This window comes from Physella acuta, unplaced genomic scaffold (genome assembly GCF_028476545.2).
Source record: "Physella acuta isolate Inbredline_101_S28 unplaced genomic scaffold, ASM2847654v3 ptg001524l, whole genome shotgun sequence".
Lineage (NCBI taxonomy): Eukaryota > Metazoa > Mollusca > Gastropoda > Physidae > Physella > Physella acuta.
Window position 1 is genome coordinate 140,114 of NW_026733039.1, and position 20,021 is coordinate 160,134.

A 20,021-nucleotide genomic window follows, 5' to 3' on the forward strand; every position below is an offset into this window, starting at 1 on the left:
AATGGTGTTTAGGTCTAATATTTATTCGGGTGTTATGGACTAATATGGTCTATCATTGTGCTCAATGGACTTCTCTCTGTACAAGCTTATGTTGGAACTATTACGAGTGCCTGTATTTAGACCTATATGTAGTCTGTGATGACATTTTCAGACAACTCCTACCAAACAAGTCGCCAGCTTAGGGTTTGGTTTTGTCTAGGATTAGTTCTGTCGTTAAGGTTAGATTCTCTAGCGCTTAATGCCGTGCTTGGTACTGGTAAACCAACGCTAGCAATGATTGACAGCGGCCCACTCTAAGGCAGACGTCAGGTTACCCAATCAAGTTCTTCATCAGTACGCGTCACTGCCTACGTCAAATTCCACGTGCGGTTCACGTTCGTGACTTTCACGTCATTGTTAAACGTGGGTCACGTGATGCAATTAACCAATAGGTCACTGGCTAACATAGCCACACTTGGCAGCACTGACGAAGTATTTCCTTCTTCGTGTCCACCTGAAGGTTAAAGATTTCACATTGTCGTCCCCTCCCCTCTCCCCTCCCCTCCCCAACACTTACTTTTTAAACATTGCATAAAAACATTGTTCTGTTAAGTTCTTCATTAGGGTTTTAAAATTTATTTATGTGATATTGAACAAAAATCTAATATAGGGGCCTATATACATAATGGAGTTTCGACCTCAGGTCTTCATCAGAATCAACTTGTTAATTTTTTGTTATATGACTTTTTAAAGCTGTAGTATCCTATTAATAAGTTTGTCTGACCTGGTTTTATTGGTCTTGCGTGACCTGACCTGGCCAAAGACGTACAACTACAGCCGCCATCATCACCACCTGTCAAAACGACAGCCGCCATTACCATTTAGATCATAGCCGTCATCACCACCACCATCTAGACTAAATAAATATCAACAGTATAATTACAGCTACCATCATCAACCACTATTAATTATAACATCACCTAAATTACAATTCCATCAACATCACCACACCAGCTACAGCCGCCATCAACATCGCCACAAAAATTAGTTACCATCCCCATCAACACCACCACCTAAACTACAGGCACTATCAGCGTCACCTAATCTACAACCGCCATCACCACCACCACAGCAGCTACAGCCGCCATCACCACTCAGGTACAACGTCAGGCGGGTTGGTGATAGAAAATATTCTCAGCTCACTTTCTCTGGTCACGTGACCTACTTTAGGAACCTGTTGCCTCAGATCAGTAACTCTGTTATCTTTAGGAGGAGGGGGGTGACATTCTGTAGCTGTAGCCAGCCTCTGCTCACCCCGGGAATGTGAGGTCAGTTGGTTTGTTTATCCTGACGTGTTGATGTTGGATGTTTCTTTGGTACATCACTGCCCCCCCCCCCCAGGGCATTCTCTCCCCCTCCCCTGGCATCTTCCTCTCTAAAAGTCTCTATGTGATTACTCACATTACTTTTGGGTTTAACATTTTTTAAAATAATTATTGATCCTCTAAAAAAAACTATTTATCATCTTTAGACACAATTACTTCCATCTTAGCGACTGTTACATTTAAATTAAAGCTACTAGTGGCGAGAGCACAGGACCCCCCCCCCCCCCCCACACCACCCCCAGACTGGTGATTTATTATCCTGTAACCCCCACCGCCCCTAGCATGTACAGTAGACTAAATAAATCTTTGAACAGAACTAACCCTGAGACCGTGTGCCACCAGCTTCCATCACAAATTCTATTTTATTTTACTTTGTCTGGAGCGTATCTCAAGGCTCTAGAGCAGGGGTCTCCAAACTACGGCCCGCGGGCCGGATACGGCCCGCGAAGTCCTCTCATCCGGCCCGCGGAGATCTTTTTTTCCAAGGAAAAATAGTTTGTTGCTGATGGCTGAGGAACTTTGCCCAGAAAAATCAAAGACATTCCTGGAAGAAACTGGCCCCCGAACTGAAATTTAATAGTTAATGCGGCCCTCGGACTGAAAAGTTTGGAGACCCCTGCTCTAGAGTCTAAACCAGGCCTAAGTCGTGTGACCCTTGTACGGGCATTTGTTTTAACTAAACAATATTTCTTTACACTAAACAGTATAGGTGTATGTTCTAAAAATCTAAAAAATGACTGACCACGTATTGTCTATTTCGTCCCTTTTAAATCATGCTTTACTTAGAGCTTCATCTTAAGTGCCATTTTCTATTGTGTACTTTTTCCCTTTTCCAAGACTCAGCTGATGTATTCCAGATACTGTGAAACCATAATCCCCCCCCCCCCACCACTTTTATGTCGCTATAAATTGTTTGAGTATCTCTAATGTTCGATAATAGGCTCTTCCAAACATGGGTGTGTTCGGTTGGTGGTCGTTGTATAACATCAGCAATCACACACAAACATCTTATGATGCTTGAAAACATTTTAAATTTTAAGTTCACTTGCCATTGTCAAGTGGATCAGCCAATCAAATCAACTTGAGGCCGCTTTCAAATTTTTGCCGCACTAAACTTCAAAGCCGTTTGTAGTTATATCTGGATGTTAAAGTTAAACAACAATCTGTTTTTCTATGGATTTTAAAGTCAGACGATCTGTTGTATGGATGATCTGGTAAAGATGGACGACAAAGTCTGTAGTTCTGGGGATGTTCTGGTAAAGATGGACGACAAAGTCTGTAGTTCTGGGGATGATCTGGTAAAGTCAGGCGAATAATTAGCAAAACTTCCCGCTGCCAGACAGTGTTCCCCAGCTGAACTGTCAGGTTAATGAATCGAAGAGCTGACGTCTGCGGGAGACAGATGGCTGAAACGCTCCGTGGCGCCGTCAAGAGTTATTGGTCATGGGGCAGAGTTACCGTTCCTTGATTGGGTAATGGGAAAACCATTTTATCGCCAGCACTGCCTGATGCTTGCCGTCAGAACTGTGGGAATACCAGCTCCCTCACGCTGTGGGGATACCAGCTCACACACACGCTGTGGGGATACCAGCTCCCTCACACTCTGTGGGGATACCAGCTCCCTCACACGTTGTGGGGATACCAGCTCCATCACACGCTGTGGGGATACCAGCTCCCTCACACTCTGTGGGGATACCAGCTCACACACACGTTGTGGGGATACCAGCTCCCTCACACGATGTGGGGATACCAGCTCCCTCACACGATGTGGGGATACCAGCTCACACACACACGCTGTGGGGATACCAGCTCCCCCACACGCTGTGGGGATGTGTTACAGGCCTAGTGTTGAGTTCACCCGTTAAACAAGATGTCAGTGTGGACCTGCTAACCCGTTAAATAAAGTCTATCATTAGCTTTGTATATCAACTGCTAGAATATTTTAAACATATTGGTGGTGCTAGGAATACCTAACGTCAGGTACATCTTTATTATGAGAATATGAGATTATCTATCACTGGTAGTCGGAGATTGAGTGCTACTCAGAAGTCACGTGCTACTCAGAGGTCACGTGCTACTCAGAGATTACTTGCTAGTCAGCGGCTACCTGCCCGCCACAAACAGCACCAAATGAGAATACCTGTCCGCCAGTCAGCCAGTTTAGAGCACCCGTAGCTACCTGTTCTGTGATGATGCCTGCCACATTTCTTGTAAATATAGCGTCAGAAACAAGGCCATTAAACACATTACGTTTCTATTTTTAAACCACGATCTATAGACCAGCTTCTATTTGTGAGCGAGGTGGTGCAACGCAGGGTGTGTCTTCTATTGATGTAGCCTCCCCTCTATAGACCCCCCTCCCCTCTATAGACCGCCCTCCCCTCTATAGACCCCCTTCTATAGACCCCCTGATGTAGCACCCCCTCTATAGACCCCCCCCCCCTCCCCTGGTGTAGCCTCTGACATCGACCCCCTAAATTAGCCCCCCCCTCCCCTGGTGTAGCCTCTGACATCGACCCCCTAAATTAGCCACCCCCCTCCCCTGGTGTAGCCTTTAACATCTACCCCTAAATTAGCCCCCCCCCCCCTGCAAGTTTTTCCACCCATCCGACATCTGTCTAGCATAAGTACGTGGCATCCGACATCTGGCTGACAAATCTGTGTTGTATCACGACACGTTGATCACGTGCTGCATCTGCTGTCTGTCAAACCAAAGTCAATCGCTGTCTGATACATCCTGACTGTCTTTGATACATCCTGACTGTCTTTGTCTCTGATACATCCTTACTGTCTTTGTCTCTGATACATCGTTACTGTCTTTGTCTCTGATACATCCTTACTGTCTTTGTCTCTGATACATCCTTACTGTCTTTGTCTCTGATACATCCTGACTGTCTTTGTCTCTGATACATCCTCGCTGTCGGTAAAAAGAGCCAACCCTTTGAGAATGTTATGAGATATACTCTCCCAAATTGTTTTCAAACCCGAACCCAGATTTTGACCAGCCAACGACTGCAATCTAAATTAATTTTGTTTTATTTGGCCTGTAATTTAATCAACTCCCGATGCCCAAACTGGGTGATTCTAGACAAACAGCCGGCAGCTAAACACGGGCGGCCTGGATGTCTTCTGAGTTGCCAGTTGTTGTTTTTTTTGGCGATAGCTGTCAAGACAGAGCTCAACAGGACCTTTATTTGACGTTTCTTTATTTATTTTATTTCATTTCTCCCACTAAATCTCAGTAGACTACCGTAAGAAATGGTTTCTTCCTTTAAAAAAAAATTAAATAAAAAAAATAATCCATCCAGTCCAAGTTTCTCTAACGTCTCTCTATTGATCTATAATGGCGTGCTATTTTAGTTCTGGGGTTGAATAGATAGCTGCACTCTAGCCGCGAGAAAAATTTGCCACTTTCTTCCTCACACCGGCACCCACCCCAGGTCACACCCCACCCCCCACCTCCACACCCCCAAGCGAAGACGATATTGATTTGACCAAGTTCTCACATTTGCCGCGTCAGCACGTCTTCCCCCCCCCCCCCCCCCCGAAACAAACCACACATCAAACAAGACACGATAATCATCCATATACGACCGTTTGGCCGTAGATTTCTGTATTACCTGGCATGAAATCACGGCCAATTATCTTGTCGTTATTGCCAGGATGGCAGTGTAATAAATAAATGATGTCTAGAACACATGACACCGCAGAAACCTCAGCTCTAAAATAGACAAAATTGTTGCGCTATTTAAAGAATATATTTACAACATGGCGTCACAGATTCATCCTTTAATGTAGATCTATAACCAGGATGGTTTTTTAAACTTTATGTTTGCCGGATTGATTGGGCTAAGTTATACGCCTTGCTTTCTTTGATGCAGATGCTGGTTGGGGGGGGGGGGGGGGGGGTTGTCGTGGAAAAGGGGGGGGGGCTATTTTCTATGTCGAACCTTTTGTGAAAAGGCATGTGTAAACAATTATATTACCTTCCCCCCCCCCCTCCCCCCGTCGGCCAACCCGATCTATATTTTACATAAGTCATTTTACACACGCCATGTACACAAACCCATCATGTACACATATTCTCCCCTCCCCATCCCCATGCCACCCCCACCCCCTACTCCACCAAGAAATCCCATTCTTCCCCCCCCCCCCCCCCCCGATACAACAGGACCAAGACAGATATGTCATAAAAATAAAACGCCGAAACGTCACAAAAACATAAACAGCTCAATTATTCTAGCCCTAAGCTGTGGTGGATCTGTCTGCTGTGTTGGGTCTTTAGTGGATCTGCCACTGAGGTTTTGAGGGATTTGGGGATTTTATTTTGTTCTACACTTAAAGCAGGTCAACGGGTTAGGCTGGACTTTTGAATTTCTAATGACGTAACCACGTGAAAAACCATATTTTAAAACTGACCAGTGACCAGACGTTTAACCCATCCAATGACCAGACCTAACGAAGTGACTGGCCACACATTAAAACTGACGACCGACCAGATGTTTAACCCAACCAATGACCACGTGACTGACCAGGTGTCGTCTATTTCAGGTAAACATGTGAGCCATGAGCCAAAGTCTGGGTCTGGTGGGGCCAGCAGTGGGAGCCGCGCCAGTGAACAGAGTGACATCATTCGCCAACTAGGCGAGGGCTCGGAGATTCGCCAGTACTTGGCGCCTGATGTAAGTCTAGTGGTGTAGCGGGTAGCCTGGTCTGGTGGTGTAGCGGGTAGCCTGGTCTGGTGGTGTAGCGGGTAGCCTGGTCTGGTGGTGTAGCGGGTAGCCTGGTCTAGTGGTGTAGCGGGTAGCCTGGTCTGGTGGTGTAGCGGGTAGCCTGGTCTGGTGGTGTAGCGGGTAGCCTGGTCTGGTGGTGTAGCGGGTAGCCTGGTCTGGTGATGTAGCGGGTAGCCTGGTCTGGTGGTGTAGCGGGTAGCCTGGTCTGGTGGTGTAGCGGGTAGCCTGGTCTGGTGGTGTAGCGGGTAGCCTGGTCTGGTGGTGTAGCGGGTAGCCTGGTCTGGTGGTGTAGCGGGTAGCCTGGTCTAGTGGTGTAGCGGGTAGCCTGGTCTGGTGGTGTAGCGGGTAGCCTGGTCTGGTGGCGTAGCCTGGTCTAGTGGTGTAGCGGGTAGCCTGGTCTGGTGGTGTAGCCTGGTCTAGTGGTGTAGCGGGTAGCCTGGTCTGGTGGTGTAGCGGGTAGCCTGGTCTAGTGGTGTAGCGGGTAGCCTGGTCTAGTGGTGTAGCCTGGTCTAGTGGTGTAGCCTGGTCTAGTGGTGTAGCGGGTAGCCTGGTCTAGTGGTGTAGCGGGTAGCCTGGTCTAGCGGTGTAGCGGGTAGCCTGGTCTAGTGGTGTAGCGGGTAGCCTGGTCTAGCGGGTGATGTAGACAGGTTTTGGTATGTGATGTAGCCATGTTTTTGTATGTAAACTTATCTGTAGCCAGGTTCCTAAAGATTTTCCTCCAACCTTCAAAGCCGGCCCTCAAGATGTCATTTACAGCGTTAAGTTGATTGGTCTAATCCATCAAGTTTTTCTAAAAGTTGATTTACTCGTTAATACATCAACAAGGAAGCAAACGTTATATCAACGCTGTAAATATAGATTTGGAATTTTCTGTAAATGGAAAAATAATTTGCGCTGTAATTCCCCGTGGAAATTTAGTTTTTGTTCAAATCAATGGCGAGCGAGATGTTTTAAGTAGCAGGCTTGGTCTGTAAAAACCAAAAGGGAGGGGGGGGGGGGGATGCGCTGAGTTGTGAAATCTGAGCTCATTTACTTCGAAATATTAATTAGTTAATTAGTCGTAATGATAGTGATCTAGATTCTATGTGAAATTCCCGCGATACTCTCACATCCAAAGGGCGTATTTGGTGGCTGCTGATCTTTTTAAACTACACACTACATTTACACGTGGAACACATTAAGCTTGCACACAGTAGTTTTAATTTTCTATAACTAAAGAGTTTCAGAACTTTCAAAATTGGACACGAAGCGATGTTGACTTTTTGTGGTTTGTAAGTCTGTTTTGTGGTTGTCACGTATTTGATCGTTTGTTAATGACGTAGTACACACATACTTCTAGGCCTGATAGAAATCATAGACTGGCAGAAGTATGTAAAATGTAAACTATCTAAAGCCTAGATCTAAAACTTAACTACGCATGCGGAAATATTTAGATATATCTAAATGAAAGTAGACATTCAGAAAAAAAACACAAACATACACAAATACACGACTATAGACATACACAAATACCACGACAGCAAATATACAGACATACACGACAGCAAACATACAGATATACACGACAGCAAACACAGATATACACGACAACAAACATACAGACATACACGACTACAATGATACAGCTCACCACTGATTGGCCGGTCCTAAAGTTAACAAAAAAAATGGCGGACCTTCTCTTGATCAGATCTTGTAAGCCTGCCACCAACACAAAACATGACAGTTATTGATTCAGCCATTGAGATTGTTACCCCCCCCCCCCTCATCTCTTGTCCAGCTATCTGATGATGACGGTGGAGGTAGCGATGACAGCATAGACACGATGACAGAAACAGAGTCGCAGATGTCATTTGCCAGACAAGTGGGGGCCACGAGAAAGGCGGGGTGGGTAAACATCACAGGGTTGTTTTTTTTCTATCAGATTTGGTAGTTGGAAAAAATATTTTTAAATTAATCTTTTTAAAGTGGTTTTATTTTCTGTAATTTTTTATTACAAAAAAAAATTAAATTTTAAAATTAAATTATTCAAAATTATATTTCACGTAGATGTTATCTATAGGGCCTAATTTTATCACTTCCACGTAAAACCCTATGCACGCTGTATGTTTTAGCTGGCTTGTTGTAAAAAACTGGCTGCTGCATAAGAAGAAGAAAATTGAACTGGCCCCTAGACGGGCGTGGAAGCGGTACTGGGTGTGTCTCAAGGGGACGACACTCTTGTTTTTCGACTGTGACGAGGAGAGTTCTGTCACTGAAAATATCATTCCCAGGCACATCCTTGGTACGTGTTTTATTTTACATGTAATTGCTAATTAAGTGTGTATATTTCACATTGTGAGGTTTTATTTAAATTAACACATAATTATGAATTAATTGAATACATTTTACACTAATGAATTTTAAAAAACCCTGAATAGTTTTTAAACATTTTTATAATATTGTATATCTAACTTCTGATGCTTTAAATATCTTACTTCTGATGTTGTGTATCTAACGCTGTGTATCTAATGCTGTGTATCTAACATCTAATACTCTCCACTCCAGTGATTGAAGGAGGTATCGCCCAGGCTGTACCAGAGCATCCAAAGAGAGACAACATCTTCTCACTCAGTACTGCATGTGGGGACGCCTACCTTTTCCAGGTAAATCATAGCTCGTACAGGTAAATCATAGCTCGTACAGGTAAAATTTTGAGCTCTTTCAGGTAAAATTTTGAGCTCTTTCATGTAAATTTTTTAGCTCTTCCAGGTAAAATTTTTAGCTCTTCCTGGTAAAATTTTAAGCTCTTCCATGTAAAATTTTTAGCTCTTTCAGGTAAATAGTTCTTTAACTCTCTCTCTCTCTCTCTCTCTCTCTCTCTCTCTCTCTCTCTCTCTCTCTCTGTCTTGTTTTCATAAAGAAAAATAAATAAAAGAAACTGAATGAGACTGCTTTATCTCTATCAGCTAGTCTCTATGTTTTTAAAACTGTTTCAAAATCTTGCCATAGACCTACAGTATCAATATTTTTCTTTCCAAGAATTCAGATATCTGAGAGAACAGGGGATACCACTACAATATTCAAATGTTTACCTCCCTTACATTTATCTTGGGTAAACAACCTAAGTCAGGGAACTCAAAGAATAAAATTTTAAATTAGAGTTGCTGATTAGCTACACGCCAACCATTAATAGGCTGATGAAAAACTGATAAAAGATATTTTTAAAGCCAACAGTTTAAACCTGCGTTACACCACAAAACGAAGATTTATTAAATGTCAATATTAGCTCAGGAGGTTTTAGTCTAGTCAGCTGTTCTCTCAGCTGTTGGCTGACTAAAGCCTTCACATGTATGAAATCTGTCAGTTTTCTTAAGCTAGGGCCAGCACTAAACTATCCTTGTCTAACTTTAACTTGCTATTTAATTAAATTGACCTAGCCTATAACTAACCCTATCCATATTATCCAGGCCTCATCACAAATTGACCTAGCCTTTAACTAACCCTAACCTTATTATCCAGGCCTCATCACAAATTGACCTTGAGAACTGGATCCGGGCCATCCACTCAGCGTGTGCATCATCCTACGCCCGGCAACACGGCAAGGACAACACACTCAAGCTGCTGTGTTCTGAGCTGACCAAGTTGGACTCCAGCATTGATATGGTCAGTCTAGTGTTGACATCAACTTTTGATATGGTCAGTCTAGTGTTGACATCAACTTTTGATATGGTCAGTCTAGTGTTGACATCAACTTTTGATATGGTCAGTCTAGTGTTGACATCAACTTTTGATATGGTCAGTCTAGTGTTGACATCAACTTTTGATATGGTCAGTCTAGTGTTGACATCAACTTTTGATATGGTCAGTCTAGTGTTGACATCAACTTTTGATATGGTCAGTCTAGTGTTGACATCAACTTTTGATATGGTCAGTCTAGTGTTGACATCAACTTGTAGAAACAACTGTAAAATTATCATGATCCCAGGTTTTAACAAACCACTTGAGCCACACACTCCACCACCCCATACCACTCATAAGACGTTTTAGTTTAAGGATTATAGTTTTCTTCTTGAACCTTAAACCTAAGTTTGAATCAAAGTTTTACTTAAGCTCTTTGAAAAATATTTTTTTTTAAATGTACTATGAACCTGTGTGCATGTTTCCCCGCCCCCCTATCTGCAGAGTCCTAACTAAAACTCCCCTTACTCCCCAGGATGTGAAGATGCGCAAGATGGCTGAGCTGCAGATGACCGTGGTCACTGACCCCAAAAGTCGCCAGGCCATCCTCAAGCAGATCGCCCAGTGGGAGGAGAACCTGGAGAAGCTGTACATTGACCAGTACAGGTTCCGCTGCTACTCCGCTTCATTGCAGGGCTCAGAGCTGCCCAACCCCAAGGTAACACTGAACCCTAACCCAACCCTAAGGTAACACTGAACCCTAACCCAACCCCAAGGTAACACTGAACCCTAACCCAACCCTAAGGTAACACTGAACCCTAACCCAACCCCAAGGTAACACTGAACCCTAACCCAACCCCAAGGTAACACTGAACCCTAACCCAACCCTAAGGTAACACTGAACCCTAACCCAACCCCAAGGTAACACTGAACCCTAACCCAACCCCAAGGTAACACTGAACCCTAACCAAATCCTAAGGTACAGCTGAACTTTTAGCCCAAGGTAACACTGAACCTTAACCCAACCCTAAGGTACAGCTGAACCCTAACCCAACCCTAAGGTAACAATGAACCATAAACCAACCCTAAGGTAACACTGAACCATAAACCAACCCTAAGGTAACACTGAACCCTAACCCAACCCTAAGGTAACACTGAACCCTAACCCAACCCTAAGGTAATACTGAACCCTAACCCAACCCTAAGGTAACACTGAACTTTTAGCCCAATCCTAAGGTAACACTGAACCCTAACACAACCCTAAGGTAACACTGAACTTTTAGCCCAATCCTAAGGTAACACTGAACCCTAACCCAACCCTAAGGTAACACTGAACCATAAACCAACCCTAAGGTAATACTAAACCCTAACCCAGCCCTAAGGTAACACTGAACCCTAACCCAACCCTAAGGTAACACTGAACCCCAACCCTAAGGTAACACTGAACCCCAACCCTAAGGTAACACTGAACCCCAACCCTAAGGTAACACTGAACCCTAACCCAACCCTAAGGTAACACTGAACCCTAACCCAACCCTAAGGTAATACTGAACTTTAACCCAACCCTAAGGTTCAGCTGAACTTTTAGCCCAACCCTAAGGTAACACTGAACCCCAACTCAACCCTAAGGTAACACTGAACCTTAACCCAACCCTAAGGTAACACTGAACCGTAACCCAACCCCAAGGTAACACTGAACCCTAACCCAACCCCAAGGTAACACTGAACCCTAACCAAATCCTAAGGTACAGCTGAACTTTTAGCCCAAGGTAACACTGAACCTTAACCCAACCCTAAGGTACAGCTGAACCCTAACCCAACCCTAAGGTAACAATGAACCATAAACCAACCCTAAGGTAACACTGAACCATAAACCAACCCTAAGGTAACACTGAACCCTAACCCAACCCTAAGGTAACACTGAACCCTAACCCAACCCTAAGGTAATACTGAACCCTAACCCAACCCTAAGGTAACACTGAACTTTTAGCCCAATCCTAAGGTAACACTGAACCCTAACACAACCCTAAGGTAACACTGAACTTTTAGCCCAATCCTAAGGTAACACTGAACCCTAACCCAACCCTAAGGTAACACTGAACCATAAACCAACCCTAAGGTAATACTAAACCCTAACCCAGCCCTAAGGTAACACTGAACCCTAACCCAACCCTAAGGTAACACTGAACCCCAACCCTAAGGTAACACTGAACCCCAACCCTAAGGTAACACTGAACCCCAACCCTAAGGTAACACTGAACCCTAACCCAACCCTAAGGTAACACTGAACCCTAACCCAACCCTAAGGTAATACTGAACTTTAACCCAACCCTAAGGTTCAGCTGAACTTTTAGCCCAACCCTAAGGTAACACTGAACCCCAACTCAACCCTAAGGTAACACTGAACCTTAACCCAACCCTAAGGTAACACTGAACCGTAACCCAACCCTAAGGTAATACTGAACCTTAACCCAACCCTAAGGTTCAGCTGAACTTTTAGCCCAACCCTAAGGTAACACTGAACCCTAACCAAACCTAAGGTTCAGCTGAACTTTTAGCCCAACCCTAAGGTAACACTGAACCCTAACCCAACCCTAAGGTTCAGCTGAACTTTTAGCCCAACCCTAAGGTACAGCTGAACCTTAACCCAACCCTAAGGTACAGCTGAATGTTTAACCAGTTGTTGACCTTTCTTCATGTTGAACTATTCATTGAATTAATATTGTAATCTCATTATACCCACTACAAAACTCAGGACCAACTTATTAAAATGTTTTGTGTCTGCAGGTTCTGTTGGCCTGCGCTTCTAAAGCCTCAAAGACAACCTTGGGTCGTCTGGGCATCTTCACCGTGACATCATTCCATGCCCTGGTCAGTGCCCGCAAGCCCCTGGTCCTGCCCAATATCTACGGCAAGACGAGCCAGAAGGGAGGCATGCTCTCCCCAAGGTCAGAGGGGGTCCAGAAGCCTAGGTCAAGGACGCCCACAGCTTTGGTCAGCTCTAGCACAAGTTCTGAGTGAGTAGCGGCCCTTTGGTCAGCTCTAGCACTAGTTCTGAGTGAGTAGCGGCCCTTTGTGTTGTTTCATTACTTGTGTGGTTTGATGTAGGCTACCTGGATCTGTACTTGGATGTTGAACATCATGATGTTGTGCAATGCTAGAAATTTTGTTTTTATTCTTCTATGCCATATCTGTATCTATTTGCTGTCTTTTTGGCCTTGTTTAAAACTGGCCCCTCATATGTCTGTATGCTACCTTATGTTTGTTGTTTGTCTGTATGCTACCTTATGTTTGTTATTTGTCTGTATGCTACCTTATGTTTGTTGTTTGTCTGTATGCTACCTTATGTTTGTCTGTATGCTACCTTATGTTTGTTTGTATGCTACCTTATGTTTGTTTGTATGCTACCTTATGTTTGTCTGTATGCTACCTTATGTTTGTCTGTATGCTACCTTATGTATGTCTGTATGCTACCTTCTGTATGTCTGTATGCTACCTTCTGTATGTCTGTATGCTACCTTATGTATGTCTGTATGCTACCTTATGTATGTCTGTATGCTACCTTATGTTTGTTTGTATGCTACCTTATGTATGTCTGTATGCTACCTTATGTTTGTCTGTATGCTACCTTATGTTTGTCTGTATGCTACCTTATGTTTGTCTGTATGCTACCTTATGTTTGTCTGTATGCTACCTTATGTTTGTCTGTATGCTACCTTATGTTTGTCTGTATGCTACCTTATGTTTGTCTGTATGCTACCTTATGTTTGTCTGTATGCTACCATATGTCTGTATGCTACCTTATGTATGTCTGTATGCTACCTTATGTCTGACAGGGCCTTGTTTAAAACTGGACAACAGCCCCACTCGGACTCTATGGACAACCTGCTGGAGAGGTCTGGCACTGACACCAGTCCTGGTCAAGAGAGTTTGTCCAAGGTTACGCTGCCCAATAACCAGGTAACTTTTTGCTTGACCCTCGTCACTTCTTTAATTAAGTAGCGTCACTCATCCAACCCCACTCACCTGTTTCATATTAGAGCGTGTTAAAGAGAGACAACTCTGCTATTAACACAACTATTTATGGCTAGTCTTGCCATTTTTCTTGGCCACATATTTTATAAAATTGCTACACATTTGTTTTGATTTGCTTAAAATACTATTCTATATTTATTTTTTTTAAATGTGATTTTGACGAATATTCTTTCGAATCTCTAAAGTTTTGTTATTAGCTGGTTTTGCTTGCTTGTGTTGACCCTTGACCCCTGGTGATGGCTCCTGTAGAAAACCCCATCTCTCATTTCTGTGTCTTTCAGTGTTACAACTTTCAGACCATGCTGATTGGGGTGGACCGCGGCACCAGCGTCCAGGACCTGCTGGAGATGACCTGCAACAAGCGCCAGCTCAACCCCAGGGACCACTACGTCAGGATCAAACCCCTGGGCTCCACCGACAACACCTTCATCATCCCTGACAGGCATGAGAATGTCAAAAAACTGGTGAGGGCTGGGGTCAACTGGTGGGGGTTAGGGTTATCTGGTGAGGGCTGGGTTAACTGGTGAGGGCTGGGTTAACTGGTGAGGGCTGGGTTAACTGGTGAGGGCTGGGTTAACTGGTGAGGGCTGGGTTAACTGGTGAGGGCTGGGTTAACTGGTGAGGGCTGGGTTAACTGGTGAGGGCTGGGTTAACTGGTGGGGGTTTGGGTTAACTGGTGGAGGGCTGGGTTAACTGGTGGGGGTTTGGGTTAACTGGTGAGGGCTGGGTTAACTGGTGAGGGCTGGGTTAACTGGTGAGGGCTGGGTTAACTGGTGGGGGTTTGGGTTAACTGGTGAGGGCTGGGTTAACTGGTGGGGGTTTGGGTTAACTGGTGAGGGCTGGGTTAACTGGTGAGGGCTGGGTTAACTGGTGAGGGCTGGGTTAACTGGTGAGGGCTGGGTCAACTGGAGAGGGACTGGGTTTAATGCTAGGCTTAGGGTCAACTTTAGCATGTTTAAAATTATTTTAAAAACCAAACCATAGTTCATAGGTGTTGTTTCAAGTGACAGAAAAGTCCTGAGATCCAAAATAAGGTTTGGTAGATATTACTGGTAGCTAGCCTAGAACCTGACTTAAGATGGATTAGGGTGACTAGACACAATAATGGCCAGACTACTCTCTTCATGGTCTAGATGCATTTTACTTGAAAATAATTGTTTTTTTTTAGCTTATGCCATGATATGCATCTTATTAGAATTGCAATGTTCCATAATTATGTTCCACCATTGTAAAGTCCCATGCCTGTTCCAGCGCTATGATGCCATCGAGGTGTGCCAGAAGTGCATCTTTCAGATTGAGCTGACCAAACCCACTAAGGACGGAATGTTTGGCTTTGCTGTGGAGGCGGAGCTTGCTGAAGACCTGGACAGAGATGACGAGCTGCGGGTCTATGTCTGTGACGTCACGAAGGACAGTGTGGCGGATAAACGAGGTCAGTCACCTGGACACTTTACACTCACAAACCCCAAACCCTGACATAAGGTAGCTTCAGTCACTCACAAACCCCAAACCCTGCCTTAAAGAAGCTTCAGTCACTCACAAACCCTGACTTAAAGAAGTTAGTCAAGCGGCTGGTCCATTAGTGATGTGGATGTTACTACAGTAGATTTAATTTTTTAAGCTTTTGAAACACAAAGTGCTCATTAATCTGATTCTACCACGAATTGAATAATGCGTGTTTTTGGGTAGGTTATGACTGAACTGTAGCATTGATGCAGAACATGTGCAGAACACTTTGTATTACTTAAATATTTTTCTCATGTTTTGTAACTCTTAGCTGGCATTAAAAAAAACTGTCCTTGTATTGAGTCTATAGCCAGCAGTAAAAAACCTGTCCATGTAATAACTCTATAGCCAGCAGTAAAAAACCTGTCCATGTAGCAACTCTATAGCCAGCAGTAAAAAACCTGCCCATGTAGCAACTCTATAGCCAGCAGTAAAAAACCTGTCCATGTAACAACTCTATAGCCAGCAGTAGAAAACCTGCCCATGTAACAACTCTATAGCCAGCAGTAAAAAACCTGCCCATGTAGCAACTCTATAGCCAGCAGTAAAAAACCTGCCCATGTAGCAACTCTATAGCCAGCAGTAAAAAACCTGCCCATGTAGCAACTCTATAGCCAGCAGTAAAAAACCTGCCCATGTAGCAACTCTATAGCCAGCAGTAAAAAACCTGCCCATGTATCCCAGCAGGTCTGATTGTGGGGGATGAAATCCTTGTGATCAACAGCAAGATTGTGTCAGAGCTAGACATGGTCTACATCGAGACCCTGCTGCACGAGTCGCGCAGCCTGTTCCTGACTGTACGCAGCATGAGGACGCAGCCACCACGTACAGACTTCATACAGAAACACACAGACGCTTACATAAAAAACATGGTTGTTCCCCCTCCCCCCTCTCAGTCCAGGCTGTCTGACAGATCTCTAGGGCATCTCATTGTGCCAGCACCATCTCCTGATAATGGTAAGTAACATTGGTTATTGCCCCTGACTTAGTAACATTGGTTATTGCCCCTGACAGTGGTAATATTGGTTATTGCCCCTGACATGGTAACATTGGTTATTGCCCCTGACAGTGGTAATATTGGTTATTGCCCCTGACAGTGGTAATATTGGTTATAGCCCCTGACATGGTAACATTGGTTATAGCCCCTGACAATTGTAGAAATATTGTTTTGAATATAATATGTTGCAAATTGAAAAAGATTAGAATAGAAATGTATTTTCTGGGGGAAAAAAGTTACACTGTAAGAAGACATTGCCAAATGTTTTGTTTTATAGAAGTTGTTTTAATGTAACAAATTTTTTCTTTAGGAGAAGCAACAAGTACCAGTGTGAAAGATAGAGTGTCTCGCAACACTTCACCTGCACAGATTGAGACATTGTTAGAGGTAAATACAAGCTTTTCATTGGCTAGTTCAGGTCTCTTGCACTGAACACTGTGTAACTTTAATGTAGAGTAGGTGGAGTAGAGTTCACTTCATAGTTTAAAATTTATGATTTATGACTGCACTCAATTCGAAGGACATCTTTATCCAGCTACAGTAATGAAAGATTTATCCAGTTCTTCATGTTGTATAATTGTTTTAGTTTTTTTTTATTGGTTTTCACTGTATTCTCTGATGGCTGCATAAAATCTTGAACCTGTGATTTTATTCCTAGGGGGCTGAGGAGGTGACGGCTATCTGCCGTAAAGACGAGTCCATAATCAACGAAGATGGACACACAGTGGCCAAGCCCTTATCTGATGCCCAGAGGATGAGGAAAGCCATCATGGAGCTGGTCGAGACAGAGAGGGCGTATGTCAAGGTTAGAGGAAGTCTTCATCTGTTTGTGTCACACATGGGGTGCTGTTTAAATTATGTAACTGTTTGCCTGACTAGTTACAAGATTTGTGTTTAAATTATGTCACTGTTTGCCTGACTAGTTACAAGATTTGTGTTTAAATTATGTCACTGTTTGCCTGACTAGTTACAAGATTTGTGTTTAAATTATGTCACTGTTTGCCTGACTAGTTACAAGATTTGTGTTTAAATTATGTCACTGTTTGCCTGACTAGTTACAAGATTTGTGTTTAAATTATGTCACTGTTTGCCTGACTAGTTACAAGATTTGTGTTTAAATTATGTCACTGTTTGCCTGACTAGTTACAAGATTTGTGTTTAAATAATGTCACTGTTTGCCTGACTAGTTACAAGATTTGTGTTTAAATTATCTCACTGTTTGCCTGACTAGTTACAAGATTTGTGTTTAAATTATGTCACTGTTTGCCTGACTAGTTACAAGATTTGTGTTTAAATTATGTCACTGTTTGCCTGACTAGTTACAAGATTTGTGTTTAAATTATGTTACTGTTTGCCTGACTAGTTACAAGATTTGTGTTTAAATAATGCCACTGTTTGCCTGACTAGTAACAAGATTTGTGTTTAAATTATCTCACTGTTTGCCTGACTAGTTACAAGATTTGTGTTTAAATAATGTCACTGTTTGCCTGACTAGTTACAAGATTTGTGTTTAAATAATGTCACTGTTTGCCTGACTAGTTACAAGATTTGTGTTTAAATAATGTCACTGTTTGCCTGACTAGTTGCAAGATTTTTGTTTAAATTATCTCACTGTTTGCCTGACTAGTTACAAGATTACATCAATTTCATCCTAAAATTTCATTCTACATACAAAATTCTTTCAGTCAAGTCTTCATCTTCTTTTCTTCTTCTTCGTTCTTAATTATTAGTGTTGAAGGGGATCGAGATTTATCTTCCAGTGGGTTTGAACTCGAGACTTTGTTCGATTTATCAAAATTTAAACTTTTCTTCCGTGGTTCAGGATTTAAAATGCCTGACCGAGCGCTACCTGGAACCTCTGAAGGAAGAAACTTTCCTGACGTCAGGTGAGATCCAGCAGCTGTTTGGTAACATCCAGGAGATTGTGGCCTTCCAGCAACGCTTCCTGCACAGTCTGGAGGAGGCTGTGGAGTCTGTCCCTGACTTTTTCACCACCAATGATGCTTCTCATTTTAAGGTTGGTCTTGTTTTTTACATTGTCATATTGCAGTTTTATATAGTCATATTAATAAAATATATTTTTAAAATGTACTTAGAATTAGACACATTAATTCCATTTTGCAGGGAGAGTAGATTTCAAAACAAAAGATTGTTTATTCTTGGAGTAGTTTACTGTTAGGGTTAAAGTGGTTTTGGACTAAAGACTTGGTGGAAATCTTATCTGCTATTTTTTTTATTTCAGAGAGTTGTTTTTTCGTTGGGTGGATCATTCCTGTATTACGCCAATCATTTCAAAGTGTACAGTTCATTTTGTGCCAGCCACTCAAGGTCACAGAAAATACTTAACCCAGGTCAGGAGATTTTATCTCTGATGTGTCTAGCATCTTGGTGGTACTGTCTTGAAGTAACATAGATTTTGGCTTACATGGGTGGAGAAACAATTAATTTGAAGCTAAAATAACAACTTGATTAGATTTTTTAGGCTTTTGTTAGAAATTTTTAAATTGTGAAATGATTTGTTCACCAAATGTTGTTAACAAAATAAATTGATAATTTAAATAATTGTGATTGTTGTCCGTCAGATGCCAACGAAGCCTTGCGTGAGTTTCTGCGGGCCAGGAACCCCAAGCAGCAGCACTCAGCCACACTGGAATCCTACCTGATCAAACCCATCCAGCGGATATTGAAGTATCCACTCCTGCTGCAGCAGCTATGTAACATGACGCACATAGAGACGGATGAACATCATCATTTGTCTGGTACATAGAACATCTTATATTCTTACTCATAGTATCAATAATACTAAAATGTTACCACTAAAAAAAATGCTGGATGAGTAATCAATAAAATGGCCCCCTTGATGTTCTGTTGACAGAGGCCCTCAAGGGTATGGAGGCTGTGGCTGAACACATCAATGAGATGCAGAAAATTTATGACGAGTACGGCTCCGTGTTTGATGACCTGTCCAGGTCATATAAGGAGAACAACCCACACAAATCTGTGAGTAGCAAACCCACACAACCCACACAAATCTGTGAGTAGCAAACCCACACAACCCACACAAACCTGTGAGTAGCAAACCCACACCACCCACACAAATCTGTGATTAGCAAACCCACACAACCCACACAAATCTTTGAGTAGAAAACCCACACAACCCACACAAACCTGTGAGTAGAAAACCCACACAAACCTGTGAGTAGCAAACCCACACAACCCACACAAATCTGTGAGTAGCAAACCCACACAACCCACACAAATCTGTGAGTAGCAAACCCACACAACCCACACAAACCTGTGAGTAGAAAACCCACACAAACCTGTGAGTAGCAAACCCACACAACCCACACAAATCTGTGAGTAGCAAACCCACACAACCCACACAAATCTGTGAGTAGAAAACCCACACAACCCACACAAACCTGTGAGTAGCAAACCCACACAACCCACACAAATCTGTGAGTAGCAAACCCACACAACCCACACAAACCTGTGAGTAGCAAACCCACACAACCCACACAAACCTGTGAGTAGCAAACCCACACAAGTCTGTGAGTAGCAAACCCACACCACCCACACAAATCTGTGATTAGCAAACCCACACAACCCACACAAATCTTTGAGTAGAAAACCCACACAACCCACACAAACCTGTGAGTAGCAAACCCACACAAATCTGTGAGTAGCAAACCCACACAACCCACACAAACCTGTGAGTAGCAAACCCAC

The 20,021-nt window shown here is 43.2% G+C and overlaps 1 protein-coding gene across 1 annotated transcript in view; it reads left to right on the plus strand.

Annotated features, from left to right (window-relative positions):
• The window catches only part of LOC131928594 (protein still life, isoform SIF type 1-like), a 110,738-nt gene that overhangs the window by 87,842 nt on the left and 2,875 nt on the right, over positions 1 to 20,021 (plus strand). The window contains 17 exon segments of the mRNA XM_059284667.1: positions 5,916 to 6,046; positions 7,875 to 7,981; positions 8,209 to 8,378; positions 8,642 to 8,739; positions 9,596 to 9,739; positions 10,290 to 10,472; positions 12,542 to 12,816; positions 13,669 to 13,714; positions 14,086 to 14,253; positions 15,041 to 15,221; positions 15,983 to 16,252; positions 16,603 to 16,679; positions 16,951 to 17,097; positions 18,115 to 18,309; positions 18,535 to 18,643; positions 18,875 to 19,051; positions 19,168 to 19,292. Coding sequence (XP_059140650.1) covers positions 5,916 to 6,046; positions 7,875 to 7,981; positions 8,209 to 8,378; positions 8,642 to 8,739; positions 9,596 to 9,739; positions 10,290 to 10,472; positions 12,542 to 12,816; positions 13,669 to 13,714; positions 14,086 to 14,253; positions 15,041 to 15,221; positions 15,983 to 16,252; positions 16,603 to 16,679; positions 16,951 to 17,097; positions 18,115 to 18,309; positions 18,535 to 18,643; positions 18,875 to 19,051; positions 19,168 to 19,292 — 2,603 coding nt within the window.